This window comes from Phyllostomus discolor, chromosome 7 (assembly GCF_004126475.2).
Source record: "Phyllostomus discolor isolate MPI-MPIP mPhyDis1 chromosome 7, mPhyDis1.pri.v3, whole genome shotgun sequence".
Taxonomy (NCBI): domain Eukaryota; kingdom Metazoa; phylum Chordata; class Mammalia; order Chiroptera; family Phyllostomidae; genus Phyllostomus; species Phyllostomus discolor.
In genome coordinates this window covers 124,981,068-125,005,618 of record NC_040909.2, presented here as the reverse complement: position 1 = coordinate 125,005,618, position 24,551 = coordinate 124,981,068, and the positions used below count along the sequence as shown (strand labels likewise).

Genomic DNA, 24,551 nt, shown 5'->3' with positions numbered 1-24,551 from the left:
GTCAACTTTCTTTTAAAAGAGCAAATAATGGAGCTTTCAAAACTAAAAGCAGTTAACCTGGCAAACTCAGTAAGGATGATAGTTTATGTAATAGAGTTGCCACAAAACAAACTGTTAACTTGCAAAAACCAAGGTAGCAGATGACGTCGATTCTTCCAGACTCCTTTTCAGCAAGGTGTAAGGTGGAGACTTACCTCCATTCACCTGAAAGCAGTCAGCGGGCTGGTGTTAGAGCAGAGAAGTGAGAGAGTTCTCATCTGCCAGCCCCGGTTTGTCTGCAAGGCAGAACACTTCTGAGCAATGTCATGTAGTGGCTGGATAAGGAGGGTGGGATACTGGGGAATCCGGAATAGCAGCAGTGCAGACTCAGGAAGAGATTCACAGAAAGAACCGTTTGGTAGGTCTGAGAGTCCAGGTGAAGATGGAGACCGTGGCTTAGCTTGTATTGGCAGCTGTCTTCACGTGGGCGCAGCTTCTCTGCATGAGCAGTAGGTTGAGAGGGCAGAGGGTCAGTGCAATCTCTGACAGTTAGCTCGTCTTTCGCAGCATAAGCCCAAGGGACACTGAATTTGAGGATTTTGTCAGGAATGTGGTATGCAATTAAGTATGGGAATGGAGTGAGAAAGCGGGCTCACACGGGGATTTATAGACATGGGGGAAAGGAAGGTGCAGGCAGTTGAGTATGCACAAGGTTGAAGCTGGAATGAGGGAGCGACTGGGCAGATGGGAGGTTGGTGATGAAGCTTAGACTTGGAGAGCTCAAATAATTCACTGTGATAACAAAGTCCCTGGAGTGTGGCTGTGAGGGTGGGTAATTGGAGTGGTGTAATAGGAGGATAATAGAATCATTTGTATGGCGGAGAGTAGGATTTGCAGTGGAAATGAGTCTGGGACCCAGGCGCCATCTTCCTCAAAGGGATGTGGTGAATGAGAAGGCGGATGAGGGCAAAAGGGGTACAGATGCAGCGGGAGGATGGCATGGGCATCTAAAGCAAAGGGTCTCTTAACAAGAACAGAGTAACAGTTTGGAAGCAGCAATAGGAAACTGTTTTCAGCATCACCCTGGACCCACTTCACCGCCTATCTGTCCTGTGACATTTGTCAAGGAGGCAAGAAGGAGGACATTCCTGGTTGGTTATTTGTAAAAGAACAAAAATTTCAAAATAAATGCGAGACTTTTATCCATGCAGTGTCCTTCCTAGTTTAGTAAATGCAAAACATTTTCCTTTCTGAGTTTATCATTGTGTGATTTATTTTCTTTTCGGAATGCATCGTGTTTATTTTAACCTAATTGTCGCATAAGAATTATTGGGCCCGGCTCATGTTAGGGAAGGCGCTGTGTATTTTTCTTCATTAAGACTCTTTTCTGGTCGGAGGAAAATACTTAAATCTGCTTGATTCCAGCTTATGTAATCCAGTTAAACCAACATTCTCCAGCCTTCTGAAGTTATTGAACCTTGTTATATTTATCCATGGAAAATATTTTTATGACTGGTCATAGAATGCCAAAAGAAAATCAGCAAGAATGTCCTTGCTATCTATTTACACATATGATTCCCATTGACTGTTAATATTTATTAACAGGAAATATTTTCTTTATCTAGACTTTCTTAATAATCTGTGACCATGATGGCTAAGAAGGAACATAATAAAAATCTGTGAAATCATTAGTGGCAAGGGCTGAAAAGACTTTCAAACTTGTTTTCCAGATTTTCTTTTCTTTTTTTAAAGACTTTATTGATTTTTAGAGAAAGGGGAAGGGAAGGAGAAAGAGGGGGAGAGAAACACCAGTGTACCAGAGATGCATTGATTGGTTGCCACTCTCACGCCCCTGAATGGAGACCTGGCCTGCAACCCAGACATGTGCCCCGACTGGGAATCGAACTGGGGACCTTCAGTTCCCAGGCCAGTGCTCAACCCGCTGATCTACACCACCCAGGGCTGTTTTTCAGATTTTCAAGTTTTAGGACAGGGGTGTCAAACTCATTTTCACTGGGGGCCACATCAGCCTCGAGGTTGCCTTCAAAGGGCCAAATGTAATTTCAACTCCGTAACCGCTAAGGAATAGTTACATTTATACCATCCTAAAATTATTTCAGCCCTTTGAAGGCAACTGTGAGGCTGATGTGGCCCCTGGTGAAAATGAGTTTGACACCCCTGTTTTAAGACAAATTGGTTTATCTCTTCCTCTCTTCCTCCTTCCCTCCCTCCCTCCCTCCCTCCCTTCTTTCCTTTTTTTCCCCTGGTGTAGTTTACTTACTGTCAAGAGCACAGACTTCAAATGTACAACTTAATAAATCTTTACACATGTGCGTGCACTCATGTAAACCTCTCAGCTCCTTGCGTGGAATGTTCCCGTCACTCCACAGAGCGCCTTGTGCCTCTGGCCAGTGGGTCACCTTTAGAGTGAATCACTGCTCTGACTTCTCCCATTGTAGGTCAGGTTTATTCTTTTAAAAAAATTATTTTGTGCTTGGCTTTTTCCACTCAAGATTTTCTCTGAGATTCATCCATATTATTTAGTGTAACTGTGGCCTGTGGTTTTCATTGTTGAATAATATTTCATTGGGTGACTACATCCTAAAGTTCAGTATTCCATTGCTGGGGAACTTTGGATGATTTCCACTTTGGGGCTGGTTTGAGGAAAGCTGCTCAGCACGTTCTTATACATGTCTTCCACTGGAAAGAAACACTCGTTTCCATGCTCAGGAACAGAGTTGCTGGGCGCTGCGTATGCTTACCTTAGTAGATACTCCGAGGTTTTCAAAAGTGATTATTCCAGTTTACACTTTGACCAGCAGTTCGTGATAGTTTCAGGTTCTTCCACATCCTTTTCAACAGTTGGTATTATCAGTATTTTTAATTTTAGCCATTGTAGGAGAGTTGTAAGAACAGTTCATTCTTGAACTAAGACAATTTTAAGATAAAAGAAAGTGTAGGTTCAGACACAGAGCCATTAATTTTGTAAAACTTATTGAAGTGCTACCAGTGCAAAATAGTGAGGCGTTTATGGGGATGGTGCTTTTCCAAATACATTGCCACGTCCCCTGCACCGGCCCCACCCAGATGCTTGGTGAGTAAACATCATCCCAACCTCACCCTGAATCCACCAAGTCAGAATTCCTCTTTCTGGGAATTACCGAAACTCCCTTGGTGATTCCAATGAACATTAAAGTTCATCTGTACACCATTACGTACGTGTTTGAATGACAGAAACCTCGAATGGCAACTAACACATCGGGTTAATCTCCGTTTACTGCATATCCGAGCGAACAGTTGGGGCGCTCTGACATCAGGGAAGCCGCGAAACACCTCCACCACCCTCCATGTCATGTGGAATTCCAGAAAGAGAAAGTGAAGCCAAGAAAATCTTTGCGTTGTCTTTGGGAGGCCAAGAATTTTTTTTTTTTAAATCAGTGCAGGCACCAACCCACAGACCCAAGAAGGACAGAGAATATGAAGTAGGATAAATTCTGAAAACTGATCAAACCAACAACATATCACACCAAGCCAGTCACATTGCCGACGGCCACATGCAGTACATTGTCTGTGTTCCTGAGGCATGGCAGCATATGCGTCACCAGTCACCCCGCGGCCTTCTGAACCCGAGTTCCAGGCTCTTCCTTCAGGAGGACGGCGCTGCCGTCCATCGCCCTCGCTGGGGCTCCCCTCTGGTGTGTTTCTCGTGCCGCACTTGATCGTATTGTATCATGATAGGCCTGTCGTGTGTGAGTCTTTAAAACTGACCTGTTAGGGTCGATATTCTCCTGGCAACCTTACTGTATAAATGGCACTATTGTTATCCTTTCTTTTCCTTGCACGTGTAGAAACTGGGGATAAAGGAACTTAAAATATTGCTCAAAGTTACTAGGCAAGTAAGTGAAACAGCTAGAATTTAAACCTAGGCAATCTGACTCCAGACCTCCTACTCTTTTTTTTCCCACTTTTATTGAGGTATAATTGGCAAATAAAAATTGTATCTATTTAAAATGTGCGACTTGAGGTTTTGATATATGTATATATCGTGAGAAAAAAATATCCTATTCTTAATGTTTCTGATCTAGTGTCTCAATTTAGAAACCAAACACACACACACACCCAGGTTATACATTACATCTAACATTTATAAAAGTATAGCAGGCTTTATTCCCCATTTCCACTGAGAATTATAGCCCAATTTGCTCAACAGGTTAGGGTACATTCTATCTCTTTACCATTGTCTTCACTAGCCCAGTTGCAACAGCGGCCTGGCTGAAATGAGCAAATGCTCTTGAACTCTCAGAGTCGGGTAAAGGAATGGGCAGGCTGGCCTCGAGAGGCGGCACCCACCCCCAGGCCCCCCACCCCAGGCCAATGCCAGCCTCGGTGTGTGTGTGCAGACAGGCGATGAATCAGGAGAGCAGTGAATTTGGACCCAATTCACAGTGCAGGGGGTGGGGGTGGGCTCGTGGTGGGATCCTGATACATTTTAGAGATTGCTCACCAGCTGCTTGGTTTTACCCCATTCCACTAGGCACTCTGGCAGTCTTCGCTTTTTCAAGGGACATGTAGCAACTCGTCCCTAGTGTCAGGTTGTTTTTAACGATGAAATGCAATAAAAGGTCCATCGGACTATGCCATACCAAAGATCTGCATCATCAGAGGTCATGTTGCGTAATGTGAAGATGTTCAAGTGTTTAGATAATTTTGCTGGTTGTCTTGGTCAATGGCAGTGTCTGATCCTTTATGTTTTTTCCTTGATCAGCTCACAGCCCTTCTCCCAGACCTCCTCCCTCCCCAACACCCGCACTCAGAAGAATGTTTGCTACTCACCGCAGCTCTGCACTAGCAGGAAACCAGAGCAGATTTCTAAGGGTTGTTACATTCCATAGATGAAAGGCTGGGGTTTCACACACAATAATACCCTTCCACCTTTGACCCCTCTGGCTCCTCTGGCTGTGACAGGTCCTTACAAACCCATCCCTGGACACTGTCAGCATAAACATCATGGCTATCGAACATGGCTTCCTCTCTATCTAGAAAGCTTTCGACTCAAGTGTTATCTCCTTGTTATTTCCCGACTGTGTCTCCGTTTGCCTCTCCTCTGCACCTCAGGTATTCCTCTCTGATATTTTGATCTGTGAGGACTGACTTGCCTTTGATTAAGGTCTCTGCTCCTTAAGTGTTCTTTTTTTAGTTTCCCCGCTTTATCAAAAGATGGGCGGCACCTCGGGTGACCCAATATCTCTGGCATAGTAAATCCGGGTGTCAAATGCATGGACTTTTTTTGACAAATGACCTAATAGGCCTTATCCATCTCTAATTTCAGTGGTTTTCGTAAGACTGAATTATTTCTTCTTGTGGGCACACGATTCTCTTCTCCTTGATCTTTCCTGTGTCACCGAGGTTTTAATAATCACATGCAGTGGATTGTTTAGAATCTAATCTTGGAAACATGTGCCTTTTTCTTATGCAAAGACAAGGAAATGAAGCTTCATAAATCAGAATATCGTGCCCAAAGTATAATTTGTAGGGAACAAATGAACAAAATGTAAATCACTCTCCAGAAAGGCTTACTTTCATCTTAAAAAGTTGGATTGGAAAGATCATGTGGATACATTTGTAAGTGATGCAAAGGCATTCTGAAAATAACACCTCAAGGTTAAAATCTAAAGGCAGAAGTGCCGTTGGTAGGTACTTGAGCAGCTGCCGTACGTCAGATGTTCGGTGTCTGTGTGCACGATTGACCCAGCCATGAGTCTCGGGACTTAGCGCACTGAAGAGACGAGTTAGCATGGGGTCTGACTTCCAGGTCCTCCTGAGTTCTTAAGGTTTCGGTATTCCACATAAAGCCCAGAGCTGTACTAATCCAATCCAGAAAACACACAGGACCTAAGGCAAAAAGAAACCTGGAACGCTATACTATTTTATTATCAAAGAAAGTCTGAAAGAAATGTTGTCCGTTCTAATTTTCACCTGTGTCCAGCTCGCGTATCACTCTGTGACTAAGAGGGTGGGAATATTTGTGACACACACTTAGGTTCTTTTTGGTAGAGGCTTGGCATGAACATGGCCCGGAGAGCCGGAGCTAGGATGATGTGGCGCTGGGAGATGCAGCCCAACCCACCGGAACTTTCATGTTCGAAGAGAGCTTTGGACCTACCAATTCTGTAAAGTCATTCCTAAGGATGGCATCATCTAATTCTTCATTTTAGGCACATTCTGAACCTATTACTCACTGAAATAGTGGAGTTGTAACATTTGACATCTTTATGTAGAAGACTTAATTTAACCAATATAGTTCTCATCGCATTCAAGCTGTTGGTGTTATGAGAGCAATACATTTATCAGTTACGAGATGTTTTTTCTGACCTCGCTTCTGTTTTTAGTGGCTGATCAGTGTCCGTTAGAATCAGCCCTCCCTTTGGCGGAGGCCACCTCCTGGCTTCTGAGAGCGAATGTTCTCCCAGTCCCAACCAGGGGGAGTGTGTGCCGGTTCACAGGCTTTTGTAGCTGAGGCATGTATGCGGCTCTGCTCCATTACTCTGCCCAGAAAGGAAAACGTTTCCATTGTAAAGGCAGGCTCACCTCAAGGGTCAAGATGAAGCGCTTACAAGGGGCAAAGGGCTACGCTTTATATTTCCTTATGGCGTTGTTGCTTGTGACGTCAACCTATCTGTATTTCTGGGTGTCTCCTGATTTAGGGAAACCCATTATACAAAACCCAAATATATCAGATGAGGGATTAGTGAGTCTCATTTTGTTTTTGTTATTCTCTTATCAAATTCATACATTTTTCTAAGAAATTAGCTCAACTTAATGTGCAGCATGGTGTCGTGTTTAAAAGCACAGGCGTTAAGCCTGGTGGTCCTGGATTCGACACCAGGCATCAGCTCTTCTAGCCAGGGAGTCTTTGTCGGGATCCGTAGCCTCTCTGGGCTTCAGTTTTGTCATTGGAAAAACAAACAGGAGCAAGTGTGCTTGCCTCAGAGAATCCAGCGAGTTCATTTGTGTCAGACATTTATCATAACACCTGGTGTAAAGTAAGATAGATTATACATAGATGTTCATATGTGTTTTAAGTGTGTGTGTGCATATATATCTACTTCTGATTGACATAGTGCTCCAATACGTAGTACACTATGATTACATGTTTTATGGAAATGAGGTGCACTTATGAAATCAATTGATGATATACACGCAGAATTGTTAGCAGCAGAATTAGCTTACCAATCATGTATTGCAGAGGTCACTGTTAAAATGCATCCTCACTCCCTGCACACACACCTATGACGGTAGGTGACCTAGAAGCCTGCTGGGTGGTACAGGGAAGCCCCCTGGGCTGTTCAAAAGCAGTACCGGCAACAGGGCAGGTTGATGCCACAGAATCACGTGGGCCTCCCTTTGACCAGTGCAGCACTGTCAGGGTTCTGGGCTCAGTGGAGATTCGCACATTGGACGTTTGTTGGGTTCAGGCCCTGTGGAGGAAATGAAAGAAAAGGGACTGGGCAGAAAGAGAAGCGGGCTGTGTTTCTGGAGCTGAGATTGACCTTAGGACTTGTCCTAAGCTGGGGCCAGTGTACCTGGAGGGCTGGACCTCTGTGCCTTCTCCTCCCTGCTTCATCCACCAGTCACTGGGTACGGGCCTGACCTTGGACGAGGCAGACCTTTTCAGCCCAGGTGAAAGGAAGGGTCGACAGCTAGAGTGGTCAGCAGACAAGACTCACCCGCAGCCTGTGGGAAGCTCTTCAGGCCTTCAGGAGGAGCTAAGTGGCACCGCACAGAGGCGATGCCCGTCAGAAGAACTGATCACTCCTGGAAAGTGCGGTGTGGTCCAAGCTACCTGCTCTCTAGGTTTCTCTGCTCTTTCTCCCTCTACCTCTTCCTCTCTCCCACCCTTCCATCAACCATTTACTGATGGCTTGCACTACAGCAGACACTCTAAGGAGGGCTAGACTTTTTTTAAAAAAATATTCTCTTCTTTTTCAAGAGCTCTGTTCACATGCAGAGAAACCCCAGCAGCAGAACGGGTAGAGAAGATGAGTTTTGGAATTGAGAAATAATTCCGAATTCTGCCATCTCTTGCTATGTCTGTGAACATTGCCATCCAAGTTCCCAAGCCCATTTTTTTTAGAAACAGAGGTAATAATTGAACCTGCCCAGAGGGCTGTCCCAAAGAATAAGTTAAAGATTAAGAAATCATTCACAGTTACTCCCAGCCCATCATAATTGTCCAATAAGTTGCTGATGTTTTTCTCATTCATAAGAATGATGATGCTATCAGAGGTTCATGGGACCATTTCCATGTAACTCCTGTATCTTTGTGGAGTCAAACAGAAGGTATCTAATCTAGGAGAAACATTCTGTTATTGGGTAACCTGAAATGTTAGACTCTTCACTCTTCACACTTTGTTACACTCAGGTTTTTACACCTCAAGGCCCTTATGTTGCCGGGTGCGTTCTAGTGCCCATACCTTGCAACAACTTCTTGGTGTTCAGCACAAATGGCCACTTCTCTTTCTTGACCCACACTCCTCCTGACACCTCATTCTCTGGGATTCCTTTCAGCATCTCCAGCCACTCCTTAGCGGCGTCTCTGTTGGCCTATCTCTCTGACCTACCTACTCCATTCTAGAGGTCCTCAAAGGATCAGTCCTAGGGCCTCTCCTCTGTTTGTGTTTCCATCCTATTTGGCCATGGACGTGTTTGCCAACTGTATGATGGTGGCTCCCAAGCCAAGCTGCAGACCTGACTTCTGTTTGGAGCTCCAGGATGTGCACTTACTTGCCCGCTTTACAGTTCTGTTGAATACCTCATAGGCAGTCCTAACCAAAAGGGTGTATCTTCTCCATTGAATCTGCCCCCTCAGTATTCCCCATGTCAGCAACTGCAGATTCTTTTGTCTTATTGCCCAAACCAGAAACACAGGGCCTTCCTTGACACTCCCCTCATGCGTGCCTTGGATACCTCATCTGTCACCAGATCGTTTCGATGCTACATGTACCATCTGCACATCTTCCATCACCACCTGTTTAGTAGAAGCCACCGTCATCTACGGGCTCCACACAAGTTCCAGTCCCCTGGCCAGCTTCTCTGCTTCCACACCTAGGTCCTCAGCTGAGAGGATTTTGTACAGGCAGCCAGAGAGAGAGTTTTAAAATATAAATTGCCTTGTGTCACATTTGGAGTCAGTAACAGGATCGTTGATTGGCCTCCAAGACCGGGAATGATCTCGCCCTTGCCGGTTCCTCTCTCCTCATCTCAAGCCGCTGGCCTGCAGCCTTCCCACAAGTCCACCTCAGCGGTCCTCCTGCCCCCACTGAAAGTGCTTTTCTCCATGCAACATTTGCATATATTGTTTCTCCTGCCTCAAAACTCACTCACCCGGCTCATCACCTTTCTCATCCTTCAGGTCTTAGCCTAAATATTCCTTCAAACTTCCCCTCTCCATACCTCAGTCTTGGGTTTCCTCTGTTTTTCTCAGGGAACACATTTTGTTCTTTCGTTCTTTTCCTGTACTGAAATTACTTATTGGGGGATTTTGAAGTGTGTACTTCCCCGGCTCAACTGCAGCTCCGAGCACAGAGACGTGTGGATTGTCGTTCCAGGTTCCACCCAGCCCCCAGCCTAGTGGCTGGCACTGGAAGGGCGCTGGCTGTCTCTTAAGTGAGTGCTGGACTGAGGTGCGCACAGCCATTCTAATCAGAGGCAGCATGGATTTGAATCACATATCTTGGTGCTGCTCTTTGCCAGTTCCCGGCCCTGTGTCTTTGGGCATGTCTCTTCACTTTTCCAGGCCTGTTATCTCACCAAAGTATCTCGCTTTTCTTTTATCTTCCTCTCTTTTTTTGCCAAATTTCCCTGGGTACATTTTGCTATTATTTATGATCAATTATAGAAAGAGTCAATTGTTGGTTATGGAATATTTTTATTTGTACCCACAGTGAACAAAGTCCTACAACAATGATTTGCAACTTTTCAGTCTGAAGAACCCTTCTGCGTGTGGTGGCATTGATCCTGGAACACCGTCCCTAGTGTGTGGTTGTGGGGGAAAACCCAAGTGGGCATCGCTTTGCTTTCTTTCCAAACAATTCTTTTTTTTATTGTTGTTCACTTTCAGTCATGCCCATTTTCCCCCCACTACTCTCTCCTGCCCTACCCACCCCCAGCTTCCACTTGCATTCCAAACGATTCTTGAAATGTCTCGTTGAAACTTAAAGTTCTTCAGAGAAACTCTTTCTCAATCAGAGATTGCTTGAAATCGCTGAGATACACATCCTGTGATAATGGAATTATAAAAAGGGACGTGAAGGGCAGCTAAGGGACCTGAGCCCTCAAACAGAGGTTGAGCATAACAGTGAGTGGAGTCTGTGTGGGCACTGGTTCCCATACAAATGGGCCGTGCCATATAAAATGAATGTCCTGTACGTTTCACCTCTGGCAACAGAGGGACCATATTGTGCATCAGCGCCTCACCTGGGCCAAGTCCCCAGTCTTAGGTCTCGTCGTCATCATCATCATTCGTAGCTAACTTCTACTGGAAACTTAATTGTTATGTGCCAGGCAGTGTGCTGAGTGCTTCCCATGGGTCATCTCACTTCATCTTCACAACCAGTCCTGTGACAGAGGTACTGCTGTCACACCCATTGGTAAGATGGGTAGGTGGGGACGTACATTAGGTTCAGTGATTTGCTTAGGGAAGCAGGACATATAATTTGTGGCTATGGGATTTGCCCACAGGCATCCGACTCCATGGGCATTCTCTTCATCATCATAAAGCTGTTGTCTGTGCTATCAGGGCCATCTAGGTCCCCCTTCCCCTTGTGCCGGCAACCTTCGGGAGTGACCCAGCTCTTCACAGCCTGGGCTCCTCCCTCCCCCTCTCATTCTGTTCCTTCCACCTTCCTCCTGCTCCAGGTCTTTCTGCAAAGTCAAGGTATTGGCACCAAGACATGGAAAAGCCAATCAGTTCAAATGTACATGAAAATGTAACATGGGACTGCTACCCTCAGGGTTTGCCCCATCCCACTAACTTGGGTTTTTCTTTTCTTTTTTTTTAAGATTTTATTTATTTATTTTTAGAGAGGGAAGGGAAGGAGATAGAGAGAGAAACATCAATGTGCGGTTGCTGGGGGTTATGCCCTGCAACCCAAGCATGTACCCTGGCGGAGAATCGAACTTGGCGACACTTTGGTTTGCAGCCCACGCTCAATGCACTAAGCTACACCAGCCAGGGCTGGGTTTTTCTTGATAAACTTCATTTCAACACTGTCATATACTATTTCACTAGTTTATTAAGCAGTATCCTGGATGTTGGCAATATATAAATGGAAAGACACACCTTGCTTTAAGGACTTCTAATTTAAGTAGAGAAGTAGACATTCTCACCGTAACATTGACCACCTCATACTTTACCTGTGGGTTCCAAGGGGAGGAGTCGGGGATGACTCACTGAGAAAGAAAGACCCGAGCCAGCCCTCTCAGCCCATCAGACAAGAAGAGAAACACTAGAAGGCAAAGCATTAGGGAGACGCAGCAAAGGAAACATTGAAAAGAATCTGTTCGTGTTACTTATCTTCCCCAAAAGAACTTTTAGCGAGGTCGCCTGTTGACATCCAATTTTGAACTTCAAGCTAAATGAGCTTATTTTGACTCCCTTTCTGAGGGCAGAAAGGGACATTACGTCAATGTGCACTTTCACTGTCTCTTCAGCATTGCAGCCATGCCAAAGAGTGTCCGTCAGTGTTTCTGGACTTGGTTCCCGCAAACTGTTGTTACTTATCAAACAGTAACTATCATTACTCTTTCATTCACGATGCCCCTTAAATCTTACTTGAAGTTATGAGTTCTAAGACATTTCAGGACCAAACGTGTGGAGACTTTACTTGTAGAACGGAGCTGGAATCTCTGTTCTGCTACTTGTGTGCTTTGGTCCTTCCTCTTCGTGAAGGCCAGTCTCCTCCGCCTTAAAGCGGAGGTAGGGATGCTTCCCGAGCTGATGTGTGCACTCAGTGGGACTGTGGATGGGAAAGGGCCTGACACATAGTAGGTGCTTTTCCCCACAGTAAGTTTTGTGTAGGCTTGCCTCCTCACTCACCTGAGGCCCATGAACCTCCAATACTGAGGATTCGTTTGTCTCTCGGATTAGCATTTCAAGAACCTGTTGTTCGAAAGCAAATATCTACATCAGTGCTTCTCAACCAGGGGCAATTCGTCCCTCAGTGGACATGTTGCAAAAAGCTTGAGATGTTTCGATGGGCACAGCTGGGAGCAGGTGCTCCTGGAGTCGAGCAGGTGGAGACCAGGGCTGCCGCAGAGCGCCCTGCAGTGCACGGGACAGCCCACCCCTGCCCGGCCTCAAATGTCGATGGTGTCCAAATGGGCAGTTAAGCTGGTAAGTCCCATTCTACTTGCATATCACGGTGATGACTTTTGGAGTTTGGCGTGGAATAAACACGATCTCCTTCTCCTTACGACGCTTCCCTCCCCAGAAAGGAGTCCCACTGTTACCATCAGGATGCCGTCCTCCCAGGTGCCCCCACCATAGTTTTGGAGTGAGCTGCGCCACTGCTCACGGGCTTGGGGGCGGGCCTTTTGTCTTTCTTTCTAAAAGTACCAATGCTGCTTTCTATCCTGCCAGCTTGGTAGAGGACCTGATCAGCACACCTTCGGAGAGAAGGTGTCTTCTCATCCCCAGGGTACACGTGAGCAAACCGAAGCCTAGTGAGCTGATCGGCACAGTGGCGATGTAGCGAATAACTGGTTCATCCAGCCCCTGACTTTCAGCTCCAAACCCAAGACCCCTTTTTTTTTTGCAGAGCCTTCCCAGTAGATCTGACGGCCCTCGTGGTCTTTGGCCTACAGGTGTTATCACATACAGCAGGCTTTCCATTTTGTTCATCATTTTGAACATCATTTTGTTCAACAACATTTCACGATACCATGGATGAGATGTCGTAGGAACTTAACTCTTGTTTGTATCCTTTTGCCTATGCTAAAATCGGTTTCATTGTACATTGTTTCACTTAGAGTCACAGAACCTATCAAGGATGTTAAATGAGGATGTACTATAGTCGCTTTTAGGCTGTTTCATGCTCGCTGGTCTTATATCTGCAGGCGATTTTCTTGTAGCTCCCTGAAAGCAGAAACACTGTTTTCATCCTTTTTACTCACCAAATTTGGAGCAAGGACAATCCTCACTTGTTAATTTTTCTGCTAAAAGGAATCCCTGATACTAGTAAAGATAAACATTTAAAAGTTTATGGAAAAACAATTCCTAGGCATCAGGAAGAGAAAGTCAAAGTACCTTTGAAACGTTTTAAATGATACTTTGGTGATGGGTCTCCAGTTCGAATTGATTCAGGTGTAGCAGCCAGCACGCCCGTGCCTGCCCCTTCCGCGCAGGAACAGCGCACACGTTTGGCTGTTCCGGCCATCCGTAGAATATCCAGGCGGGGGAGGGGGCTTGTCAGTAGGCATCTCACGTGCTTGTTGGTAATTAATTTTAGAAGCTGTCTGATGCACGGCGGGTTGCTCACCTGGTGACACGCAGTGAGCAGAGAATCCCGAAACAACGCGTAAATATGCTGACACATAAATGCCAGCACACCGAGAGCGTCGCTCCGCCTATCAAAACCAGAGCAGACCTTGAAGGTTGTTGACGATCTCATAAATCTTCGGCTGTAGTCTGCACTGTGTTGGTACTAGACTTCTTATGCTCGAAAAACCTGGTCTGAGGTACAAGGAAGTAATTACGAAGTCTTTGCTGGCTATGGAAACAGAATCCCCAAACAACACGTTAGGGATTTTTTAAAAAATTAATTTTGGAAGGGATTTGGTCATTCTGTGTACTGCCAACTATACTAAAGGATTTAACCTTGAATTTACTGTTTGGAGACTGTGTGTTCTTCCTTAAAGAGAGAAAAACAGTGCATGACCACATTCTCACTCCGTTCGAAAAACATGGTGATCTATAATTTCTTTCTGAATTTCTATTTTGGGTGGGAATTCACATCATTTCAGCTTATTCCTACTAATGTCATCAGCACTTGAATATATTCAACCAAAAAACTATATTGTCTAAAACAGTCCTTTTACCTAAATCTGATTAAAAAGTATCAACATATGCGTATAGTTCCCATCAGTATGGCACGGTACTTACAGTGACCACAAGGCAAGTATCCATAGCCCTCCTCCCCCTTGGCCCAGAGAAGGGCCTGCGGTTAACTGCCGGTCATTTGAAAGTAACCAAGTGAGTGGCCGGCCTTGGCTCTCCGGGTGGGAAGAACGGGCTGTGCTCGCAGGTGGAAGAGAGAAGAGACGTGTTGGTCTTGGAAGGTTCTATGCACATTCCCGCCAGGAAATGAGGCCATGGATTGGCTGACCTCTGAGTCCTCGTTAGCCCTGGTACTGGGGACTCGCAGGCACCTTCCAGAAGTTAGGCATGGGGTGGGGGTGAGTGAGGAGGAAGGGTTTGCAATGCACGTTTAGGATATCAAAAGCAGAGGACTCGTTTAGGCTGTTAGTGTAGAAGAGGCGACAGAGAGTGGAGGCACAGAGCCTGAAGTCCGTTCCTGAAGTCCGCTGGAACCCTGACGGCGAGACCGCCCACATCCCTTTCCGTTGCAGGTGGGAGGGACGACGACGTGGCGGAAAGTGGGTTAAAAGTCAGATGTTGAAAGAGGACACTTGTCGGCCAAGTATGACCTATGTACACGATTTGTTTGGCTCTCAGAGGATGGAAAACATGGGCAAATTTTAAATTGGGAGATTTCATAAGACTTCTGGATTTTTCAGTTGTTCTTAAAAATAGCAGTGGCAATACTCAGCCTGTATTCTAGCAAAAATAGTTGTGGATTGCTCGTTTTAGGAAAATAAAACTGACTAGTCCACTGTGGTCCACCTAACCCCATCTTCCCTTAGTGTGGTGCTCTTTGTACCATTTTGTCATCCTGGTGACATCTGACTTTGTGACCTCTGGTGAAACTGGATAAGGAGGTTACCCCCGGTGCATCAAACTTACAGAAGCATGCGATCAGAATTAAGATGTATTCCAAATAGTTTGTAAGGAATGCTAATTAAAATTCCAAACTTTGCCAAGGATTAATATTTCGAAAACAAATTCCCATAGGTTCCTATTTTTCTTACTTTCCTACCCCATGATGGGCTGTTTCAAAATGGGGATAAGCCAGACAGGACAGCGAGGCAGCTGAGACTTACTCATGAGCTTGGATCTGTAAGTCAAGATTCTCCTGGGTGCAAGCGCCGCCGCGAGTGAGCTCAGCTCACTCACCTCCTCCCCGCAGGGTTGACTCACATAAAAATGAGAAACCCAGGGGTGTCCGACTGCAGCAGGCCCGGCTCCGTGCAGGAAATCAAATCATGCCCCCTTATCTCTCTCTCCCCCCACCCCTCACCCTCCTTTTCCCGTTCTGTTGCTCAGCTCTGTCCCTCTGTCATCTTAATCCTCTGGCAGAAATCCCTCCATCTGGTGGCAAAGACAGTCACGGACAGCGAGTCTTGGCTTATGTTGTCCCTTGAGACGTGATCTAAGTAAGAAAGACAACTCTCCGAGAAACCATCGCGATTCTAGTAAAGAGTGTTTATTTGCCTGGTCTGGGTCACACAGGCAGCATTAATTTAGCAAATACTGTGTTTTCTTAGTGACTGCATTGAGTCAGGCCCTGCTCTTGCGGCTCTTACCTTGTGGGAGGGGGCGGGAGGGAATCACAAACTAAAAAATAAATGTAATGAGCAAGAAAATTATACAGCATTTTAAAAGTGAAAATGCTACAGAAAAAAAATATTTTCTTTAGTTTTTACTATGCCCACCAGGTGAGGAGGAACAGCTTTCAAAAGACAAAGGAGGGATTCTTTGACCAGAAATGGGCAGGGTTGCCGTATAGGCAAAAATTAGTCATAATATTAGTTCCACAAATGGGAGTGTTTTACATCTGTGGAGATCATCTCTGTGTCTTCTGTGTGGTGCTCTGGGCTGGGGGGAAAAGGAGCAAGACGGGTGCACCTGCCAGGTGGGCATCGTGAAATGGCAGGTGAGACAGCACACAGTATGCCCCCTGCCTCACGCTTCATGCTCCGCACCATCCAGTTTCCTGGAGTTCCCTACATGGACCGTTTGGTTTGCGTGGCCCTGCCTTTGCCTACACTGTTCCCTGTGCCTCAAATGCACTTCCTCCTTCCTGACTCTCGTTTTCTCGGTTTGTTTGTTTGTTTTGTTTGCTTTTTGTCTAAGGGCCCCAGCTAAGTTAGGTGCCCCATCTGTGGGCTGTCAGAGAACCTGTGTGCTTGCCCCTCTGGCAGCAAAAGTGTCTCTCCTACTGCCTAGCACTGGGGCACGCTCAGCCCCTGCTGTACATGTGGGTAGCCTGCACAGTGAAGGAGTGGACGGTTCGGCGGCTGCTCTTAAAGACCCCCCAGTGCCCCGTCACACCCCACTGAGTGAAGACCAAAGACCCAGAGCCATCACAGCCTTGTGCCTCATGAGGTTATGCCAGAGCTCGCACTGCTTGCCTTCAAGTCATCAGAAACAGCGACCTGTCCGGGCCATCGGTCTCTCCCCTGCCCTAGTGGGGATCCCCACGTGAGAATTGGCAGAAGTGGGCTCGGGGAGCACATTAGGTCTGTTGGAAGGCTCCCTGGTCAGCAGTTCAGGGAGGGGGTTAAGGGCATGGCTTCTGTGTGTGTGTGTGTGTGTGCACCCCAGGTCTGCAGTTCCGCATGCATAGGACCTTAGCTGTGTGTACTATATTGTAATTAATTATAGTTAATAATAGTATCGGCAGAGAATTGGTGAAAATGAGGTAATCCATGTAAAGCTCTTGGGACAGTGTTTAACACATAGTAAGTGCTTAATAAATGTTTGCTCTTGTACTCATTGTTATAATGAGGAGGAGGAGGAAGAGAAGAAGGAATCATTCTCACCCATCCAAAGAACTGTGCAACCCAAACTGTATCCTCACAGTGACACCAGCTTGCTAAGGGCACGTGTGTCATGTCATTTGGTCCTCACAGCCACCCTGTGAGATGGTGTCATTTTCATCCCCACTGAGGGGATGAGGAAATTAAGACTCAGAGGTGCTTTTCTGGGCATGCAGCTCTGCCTCTTAGCTCTGGAGCTCATGCTTTTGCAATTGCATCTCTCTCCTTATTTCTCTGTTCCAGAAATTCCAATTTTGGAATAATGGCGAGACGGAGAAACACAGGTTCAGGCGGTAGAACACTGCTTTTATGCCCAACACCTGTCACTCTGTTTCTCTGGCCCAGCCAGGCCTGGAGTAGGATGCTGGCCATTACCTGAGAGCAGGTTTGCAGCTGACCCAGTAAACAAGTGTCCATTTGTTTGGGGAACTGAACGGTGACCTCTATTCCTAGCAGAAAAGAGGCCCTGTATGTAACGCAGCCACTTCCCTGGGAAAGGTGGGCTCCCAACCACTTGCGGCGGTACCAAGACTTCCCAGTAGGGGGCGGGCTGAAGGTACGTCCTCCAGCTAACCCTGAAATTTCCAACTGTGCTTTGTGGCATGTGATCTTTCATCTTGAAAAGCTGTGACAGGGCTTTTGTGACAATTGTCTGAGCTGAAAAGATGGGGGTGGGGGTGCACACCCAAACTAAAGACCAAAAGACCACATTGGGCCTGCAGGTTGGAGATACGTGTTGAAGCCTAAATCTCGCCCCCATATTTCGTGTGGTTTTAGAAGGTCCCTCTCCCTGAACCGCAGCTCTCCGTGTGGACACCCTGAGTCCTGGGCCGTGCTCAGAAATCCCAGAGGTTCCCTCCAGCTCGTGGCAGACTGAATAAGGGCCACCCGGAGACACAAGGTCCTGATCTCTGAACCTGTAAATGTCACCCTATAAGGAAAAGGGGTCTTTGTAGTTGTGATTAAGTTAAGGGTCTTCGTAGGAGGAGGTGATCCTGGATTAGTTACTCGGGCCCTAAACCAAGTCCCTAGTGTCTTTATAGGAGAGAAGCAGGGCGAGATTACACACTCATGGGACAGAGGCCGGGATTAGAGTGGCGTTGTCACAAAGGGGAGTGGCAGCCAGGAAAAGCTGAGAGTTTCCGGGAAGGAATGTCCCCTACAGCCTCCAGAGGGAGTGGGGGGCCTGGCTGACACCTTGACTTCAGCCCCATGATCCTGCTGTTGAGCTCTGGCTTCCAGGATGCTGTGGAAGGAATTTCTATTGGTTTAAACCACCACATGTTGTGATTGTTACGGCAACCCTAGGGAACGAATCCACTCCTCTCTGAGTCGGTGGTCTCTCTCGCGTGTTCTTGCCGCCCGTCCCTCCAGCAAGGCTGACGGTGGTCTCACGTGGTGCCTGTTCAGAAACAGAACAAGACACTCATCTGTCTTTAAGCCTGCAGGAAGGTGAAGTCCTCATTTTGTCTCCAGTTCTCTATTGCTTTCACCTGGCGTGTGTATCTGTGGTTGCCGCCGAGGAAATGCAGCCCCCCTCCCCGCCCCCCTCTGCTGCACGCAGTTCCTCAGGGCTGTCGTCCTGCCGGAGAGTCGGTTTTCAGTCAAGTGCCTTACATCAGAAAAGAGAGTAATGTGATGACCTTGAGATCATCAGTATGTGAGTAACGAAGACCACATTCATCTTAGCACTGAGCATATTCAATCGATAGATGTTTTTTGAGCCTTTACTGTGTACCAGCACATAGACGACAATAGGGAACTTGGGACCGTGGGGAACCTGACGGCAAAAGTATTTATTCCAATGGAGCTGGCATTGTCGAGGGTCACAGACAATAAAGCTTTTACATATGCATTCCAGCTTCAGTTGCAGCAAAATTCTAATGTTCCAAGATTGTCAGCAGAGCTCCAGATCTGTGTGTCTGCTGGGTGAACTTCCTCACAGAATAGTCCGTGCCTGGAACTTCTACAAGGGGACCTGGAAGATATTTTTAGCACTGAAGACACCTTCTGCGGTGAAGGAATACAGAGCTTGGGTCGTAAGAGGGTCCTCTTATTTCTCTAAATTTTGCTGCGGTTGCCTATGCTCACCTCGCCCCTCCCGTCAACTCAGAGCTCTGGGCTTTGAGGAGCATGTCAAAGGAACGAAAGCAGGATGGGGGAGAAAGCAGAATATTCTAACTGTCCTCCTTTGTCGATTTCTATCCTTTCCTTTACTTCTCCAGATCCCTAGTGCTCTCAAGAGAAAAAAAAAACAGCAGTAACACTAACGAGATTTCCTCCCTCCAGCTCATCCTCTCTAGGAGCGGTGGCTGCACTTCCTGCACTGAAAGTGCACCCCCTGGCGGTTAGGGGCTCGGGTTGAAAACCTGAGTCATGTCTGACGTTGGCTTTCCATCACAGCCCACTTCCAGGGACTCCAAAGTCATTCAGAATATAGCCAGGACCCCACGGCTCCTTCACCACGCCCCCCCACCCCCGTGTCCGGGGCGCCGTCACTTCCTGTTCTGATGACCCCAGCAGTGTGCCGACTCTTCCCATTCCCCCTACTCCTCCCTTCCGACCCCTAACCCGTCCTCCACGTAGTGACCATGGAGAAACTTCCAGGCCATGGGGACCATGCCCACGTCCTCCCTCATGCAAACCTTTCCGTGTTCAGAATGAAGCCAGAACTTTTCAGCAAGGCCCAGGAGGCCCTGTCTGATCTGGCACGCCCCCCGCCATCTTTCAAACCCCAATTTCTTGTCCTTCTCTTGTCCTGCCCACTCTGTCCTCATGACACTAGCCTTCCTGCCGTTTCTCTAATTGGCTTGACACTGGCAGATGTTCCGGTGTTACCTCTTCTGCGAGGCCTTGTCTAACACCCAAACTCTAATAAGTCCATCCTGCCAGTGGGGGTCGCTGTCTGCCCCTGTGTATCAAGGTACTTGTGTACTGCCTGTCTCTCAAACCAAGTGGTAAACTCCCTGGGGAGAGAAGACACCACTTGTCTCCCTAATCCCAGCACCCAGAACAGGGCCAGGCATTCGTGGTACTCAGTAAACACGTGACAAAGGAAAGAAGGGAAAGACCAGGAGTACGATCCATAGGAAGGACTCGATGCTTTTTTCATCTCCTGGGATCCAGGAGTCCGTGAATGGCCCAGCAGTCTGGCTCACCTGAAAAGCAGTGTAGGGTCTCAGGAAATCCAGGTGGTGCTGCTTTTCTGAGATTGAATTGATTTTCCCCTCCTTGATTCCTTCCTGTGTAGGCAGCAGCCTGCAGAGGACACTGGGTAAACCTAGGACATAGTAAGTGCTCAATAAATGTTTGTTGACTGAACAGTTGGGTTTCTATGGTAAACAACAAAAAGTGACAATATAAATTGTAAAAAAGGATGTGACTGATAATTGACTACTTATATCACTCTCCTGATACCTGCATCAAAAGCAGCATTGCACTTATTGGGGACACTCTTTTATTTTGTGGTCAATAGGAGGGGCTGGGATAGGAGGTCAATGGGACATTTGTTCCTGGAAATGATCTAATTCCTGTGAAGTTTTTCCAGAAATCAGGACCTGGATGGCACTCTAGAAGCCATCTAAGGAAAACAGTGACAGATTTTGTCTGTAAGATTCTCAGTGTACCACTTGACCCCACCTTCTGACTTGGGTTTCTCACGTGAAGAGGTAGACTGTTTATCTCCTGAAGTGTGTGTGCCGTTGTACCCGAAGACTCCCTGTGGATCACACGCAGTGGCCTCTGTGCATGCTTCATCACCTGAGAAAAGGTCTGCAGTGTGATGGCTGGGACTCTGGGGGCGAGAGCACAGGGCACTGCTGCAGGCGTGTGACAACAATCATTCTCTGTATTTCTTGTCTCAGCTCTCACAATGGAGGCATGTTTATTGCAAGGCCAGCACAGGGAGGGGAAAAGTCGGGAATCTGATGGAAACCACAGACACAAGGGAAGCATGCAGACCTTCCAGGGAAAGGAAGGGGCTGAAAGGAAGTTGCACCAGGCTCTCTAGGGCCTAAGGTGTGTGCAAACTGCAGGCATTCACCCTCGAGCCTCCTAGTTCTGCAGTCTGCAGGTGCTCGCCCCTGCCCTCCTCCTCTCACCCTCACCTCCTCCTCTCACCCTCCCCACTGCTGGAACCCTAGCCTTAGGCCGGTGATCGGGAGGAAAGCTTAGCTCCCAGCAGCTGGAGGTGCAACCCAGCACCAGGGGTACAGCAGGGAAGTTCGTGCTGCAGGTTGAAACTGGAACTTGAAATGCATATTTCCCAGAAACGTTATTGTAACCTGGGTTCAGTGGCATTGGAGTTTCTCTCCAACCACAGTTAGAGCATCCAGGTCTTCGGCTCACTTTGTCAGTGGCACGGGCCAGCCTCAGAGTGGTCACCCAAGGAAGAGCATTGTTTCTATGGAAACCTGCAATCCGTGACCCAGATACCCAGATTAAAATGTTGCCGTTTTATTTAACTCAGTCTGTGGGTCAGTTGGGGATTGCCAATATTAGATACAAATTAGACTTCTCTTTTTTTTAACCTGTGCGGTTTTTTTATCCAGATTATCCATTCCTGTCAGGTAGAATAATGGCGGGGGGTGGGGGGTGGCCTGTGTCCTCCAGGGTCTGTGTTTAGACGGAAACTTCTGCTATGGCAGAATTAGCCAAGGCTAAGGTGGAAACCCTTCTCCAGCCCTTGTTCATTTGCTTTTCCTTTTATTTCTTGAAACCCCGCAGGGCGAGCCTTGCTGAGACTTACCGACAAAAAGCTTGAGCGAATGGGGATCGCCCAGGAAAACCTCCGGCAGCACATCTTACAACAGGTGCTCCAGCTGAAGGTGCGAGAAGAAGTCAGAAACCTACAGTTACTCACACAAGGTACCCTGCTGCTTTCTGTGGGCAGATGGAAGGGGAGCCCGGAGGGAGGGCACTCTGACCATGGTGACACAGGGGAGCTGGGGAGACACTGTCATTGTTTTGTTGCGGTGGTGGTGGCGGCGGTGTTTGTTTGCAGCATTTTCTTTATTTAAAAAAGGATATAGATTTAAAGACCACTCTCTTCCTGAAGTGCCTCTTTATCAGAGCCCACTAGGGGGAAGGATGCACAAAGGAGTCATGGATGGGCAAACAGTGTTGTCTCAGGCAATTTCAAGGTCATCACACAGCTGTGTAGGTTGTGCACTGTACAGCCCCAGAGAGGACCAGCCACAGAGGTCAGGACCCCTGGAGTTGTCCGGGGTGCTGTCTGCACAAGTGTGCCCTGCGGCCCCAGCCGTCTCCATCTGACTACCGGCGCCCAGAGGGTCTTGGGCTCTGCATGATCCCATAGTTCCTGTGACTAGAGACGTACATGAGATTTTAGTTGTGTTTTGTTTTCCTTCGCTTCCCACTGACTGATGGGAGAAAAGCATCTTAGAGGACTGTGTCTCGATGTGTATACGTAAGCACACACACACTTGAGAGTTTGTGAGCAACTGTTTAGAATCTTGAAAATAGAACCATTTAAAAAAAAATAGGCTGTAGGGAATTTAAAACTGCAATGTTGATACCATTGTAGTTCTAAACAAGAGCCGTTAATAACTTCAGTATGTGGAGAGCACGTAAGCGTCCCATCACTGGAAGTGAGAATGTACAGCTGGAGTTTGAAGAAAACCTTCAGTTGCGCTATACGGAATGGGTGGGTCTACAGAAGATGCCGTTGCCGTCAACCTCTGTTGGCTGTCACCCTTTGTTTTATTTTAATGCCCATTATATATCACTTTAAGTGAAAGGATAATAAAATATGTATCTTCGAGCCTTGGGTATTTTCAATCCATAGACTCTTTGTAATTGCATGCATACTGATATTGGAGAAATCTGGGTCAGCCAAGTTTCATGTTATTGCATTTAGATTAACCCGGTAATAGTCGACTTGCCTAGAGGGAGTAATGTACTGCCCGAAAGCACGCCTGCTCCAGACGGAAAATGCAAACTTCGAGTGATAGGAAAATAGTATTGTTTGTTTGTTATGCATTGTTGGCACTGGTCTCCAGACACCCCCACTGGTAACGTTATAGGTACTGGTACGTTGAGTAAGTTAAATTTGCATTTGACATATGGATATACATTTCGTTTTCTTTGGAGAAGTAAAGAGAGATTCAAAGACTTCCCACAAGAAAGTCCAACACAGTGCTATTTATAAAACTGAAAAATTTGAAACAACCTAGAGGTCCAGCAATATAGAAAGAATCAAGTGGTTCTGCTTAAATTCATAAGATCTAGCCCTGGCCAGTGTGGCTCAGTTGGTTGGACATCATCTTGTGAACCAAAAGATCACTGGTTCAGTTCTTGGTCAGGGCACATGCCTGGGTTGCAGGTTCAATCCCCAGTCAGGGCATGTACGGAAGGCAACCAATTGATGATTCTCTCACACATTAATATTTCTCTCCCTCTTTCTCCCTCCTTTCCCCTCTCTCTAAAATAAAACACAAAAAAATCATAAGATCCGGTGTAATACAGTCATTTACACTCCATCTTCAAAGAATATATACAATACTATGAGAAAGTATTCAAGAAGTAGTAGGAAGTAGGTAAAAACAATATATATAAAATTTTGTTGACTGTATGAGCCCAAGTTTGGAAAAATCATATTTTTATATGTAAATAGAAAACAGGCTACAAACGAACATGCCAATATTTTAATATTAGTTCTCTATGGGTGGTGGGACTGTGGGTGCTTTTAATTTTTTCTTTGTATTTTCTGTATGTTCCAATTTTCCTAGTACAAGTGCGTATTACAGTGATAATCAGATAATATACATTTTGCAAGCTTCCACCATAGGCGTCACTCTGTCAGGTTCTGTTTAGCATCTGAGGTTTCCTCTGTTCTTCTGTTTTCCTCCTGCGATGATATATATATATATATATATATATATATATATATCCACAGACCTGAATTTATCACGTGCACCTCAGACTCTTTTTTATCTCTGCTGCTGTCAGCCTGAAGCCTGTTTGCTTTGCAAAATCATTTTCTACAGCTTTCATTGCCCTAGATGCATAATATATAAGATTTTTCCTGAGATAGTACTCAAGTCTATTAAGCTAAATATATGTTTGTGTTCTGGGAAGGTAATGCCAAGTTCAGCCTGTTCAATTCCGTTGTTGTCACTTCCTTTAGCCTTGAAAGGCTGTGCGTTTTGAATCCTTCCATTCTATTCCCTTTAGAAGAGGGAGCGTTCTCCAGCTCTTAGATATTTTGTCTGCGCTCATATTGCCTTTCTTATTGCTTGTCCTTTACATGTTAATGTTGAAACTCATTTTATGTCGGGCAGCCGTTAGAAAAATCCATAGCCTTATCAAAAAGATGGTTTCTTTTTAAAACATAAAACAAAAAGTTGGCAAGGTTGTTTGGGTTTTTTTTTTTTTGACTGAAAATAGAAATTCTAAAGACAGCTGGGTTTGCCTTAAAATATTTTGGGTATAGGTTTGCTATAATAAGAGTTGAAGGATGGAAAATAGACTTTGGGTGGTGAGCATGCAGTAGTGAATATAGATGTTGAATTATAATGCATACCTGAAACTTACACAATGTTATGAGCCCACGTTACCTCAATTTTAAGAAAAAGCAAGAAAAAAATCGCCCATTAAAGTCATTCCTTATTTCC

General features: G+C 46.3%; 1 protein-coding gene across 3 annotated transcripts in view; it reads left to right on the top strand.

Annotated features, from left to right (window-relative positions):
* Window positions 1-24,551, top strand: part of SAMD12 (sterile alpha motif domain containing 12) — a 344,026-nt gene that overhangs the window by 169,253 nt on the left and 150,222 nt on the right. For all 3 annotated transcript variants that reach the window (XM_028533859.2, XM_036031374.1, XM_036031372.1), the window contains exon 4: window positions 21,643-21,783. In XM_028533859.2, the coding sequence (XP_028389660.1) occupies window positions 21,643-21,783 (141 nt within the window). The remainder of the gene's footprint in view (window positions 1-21,642; window positions 21,784-24,551) is intronic.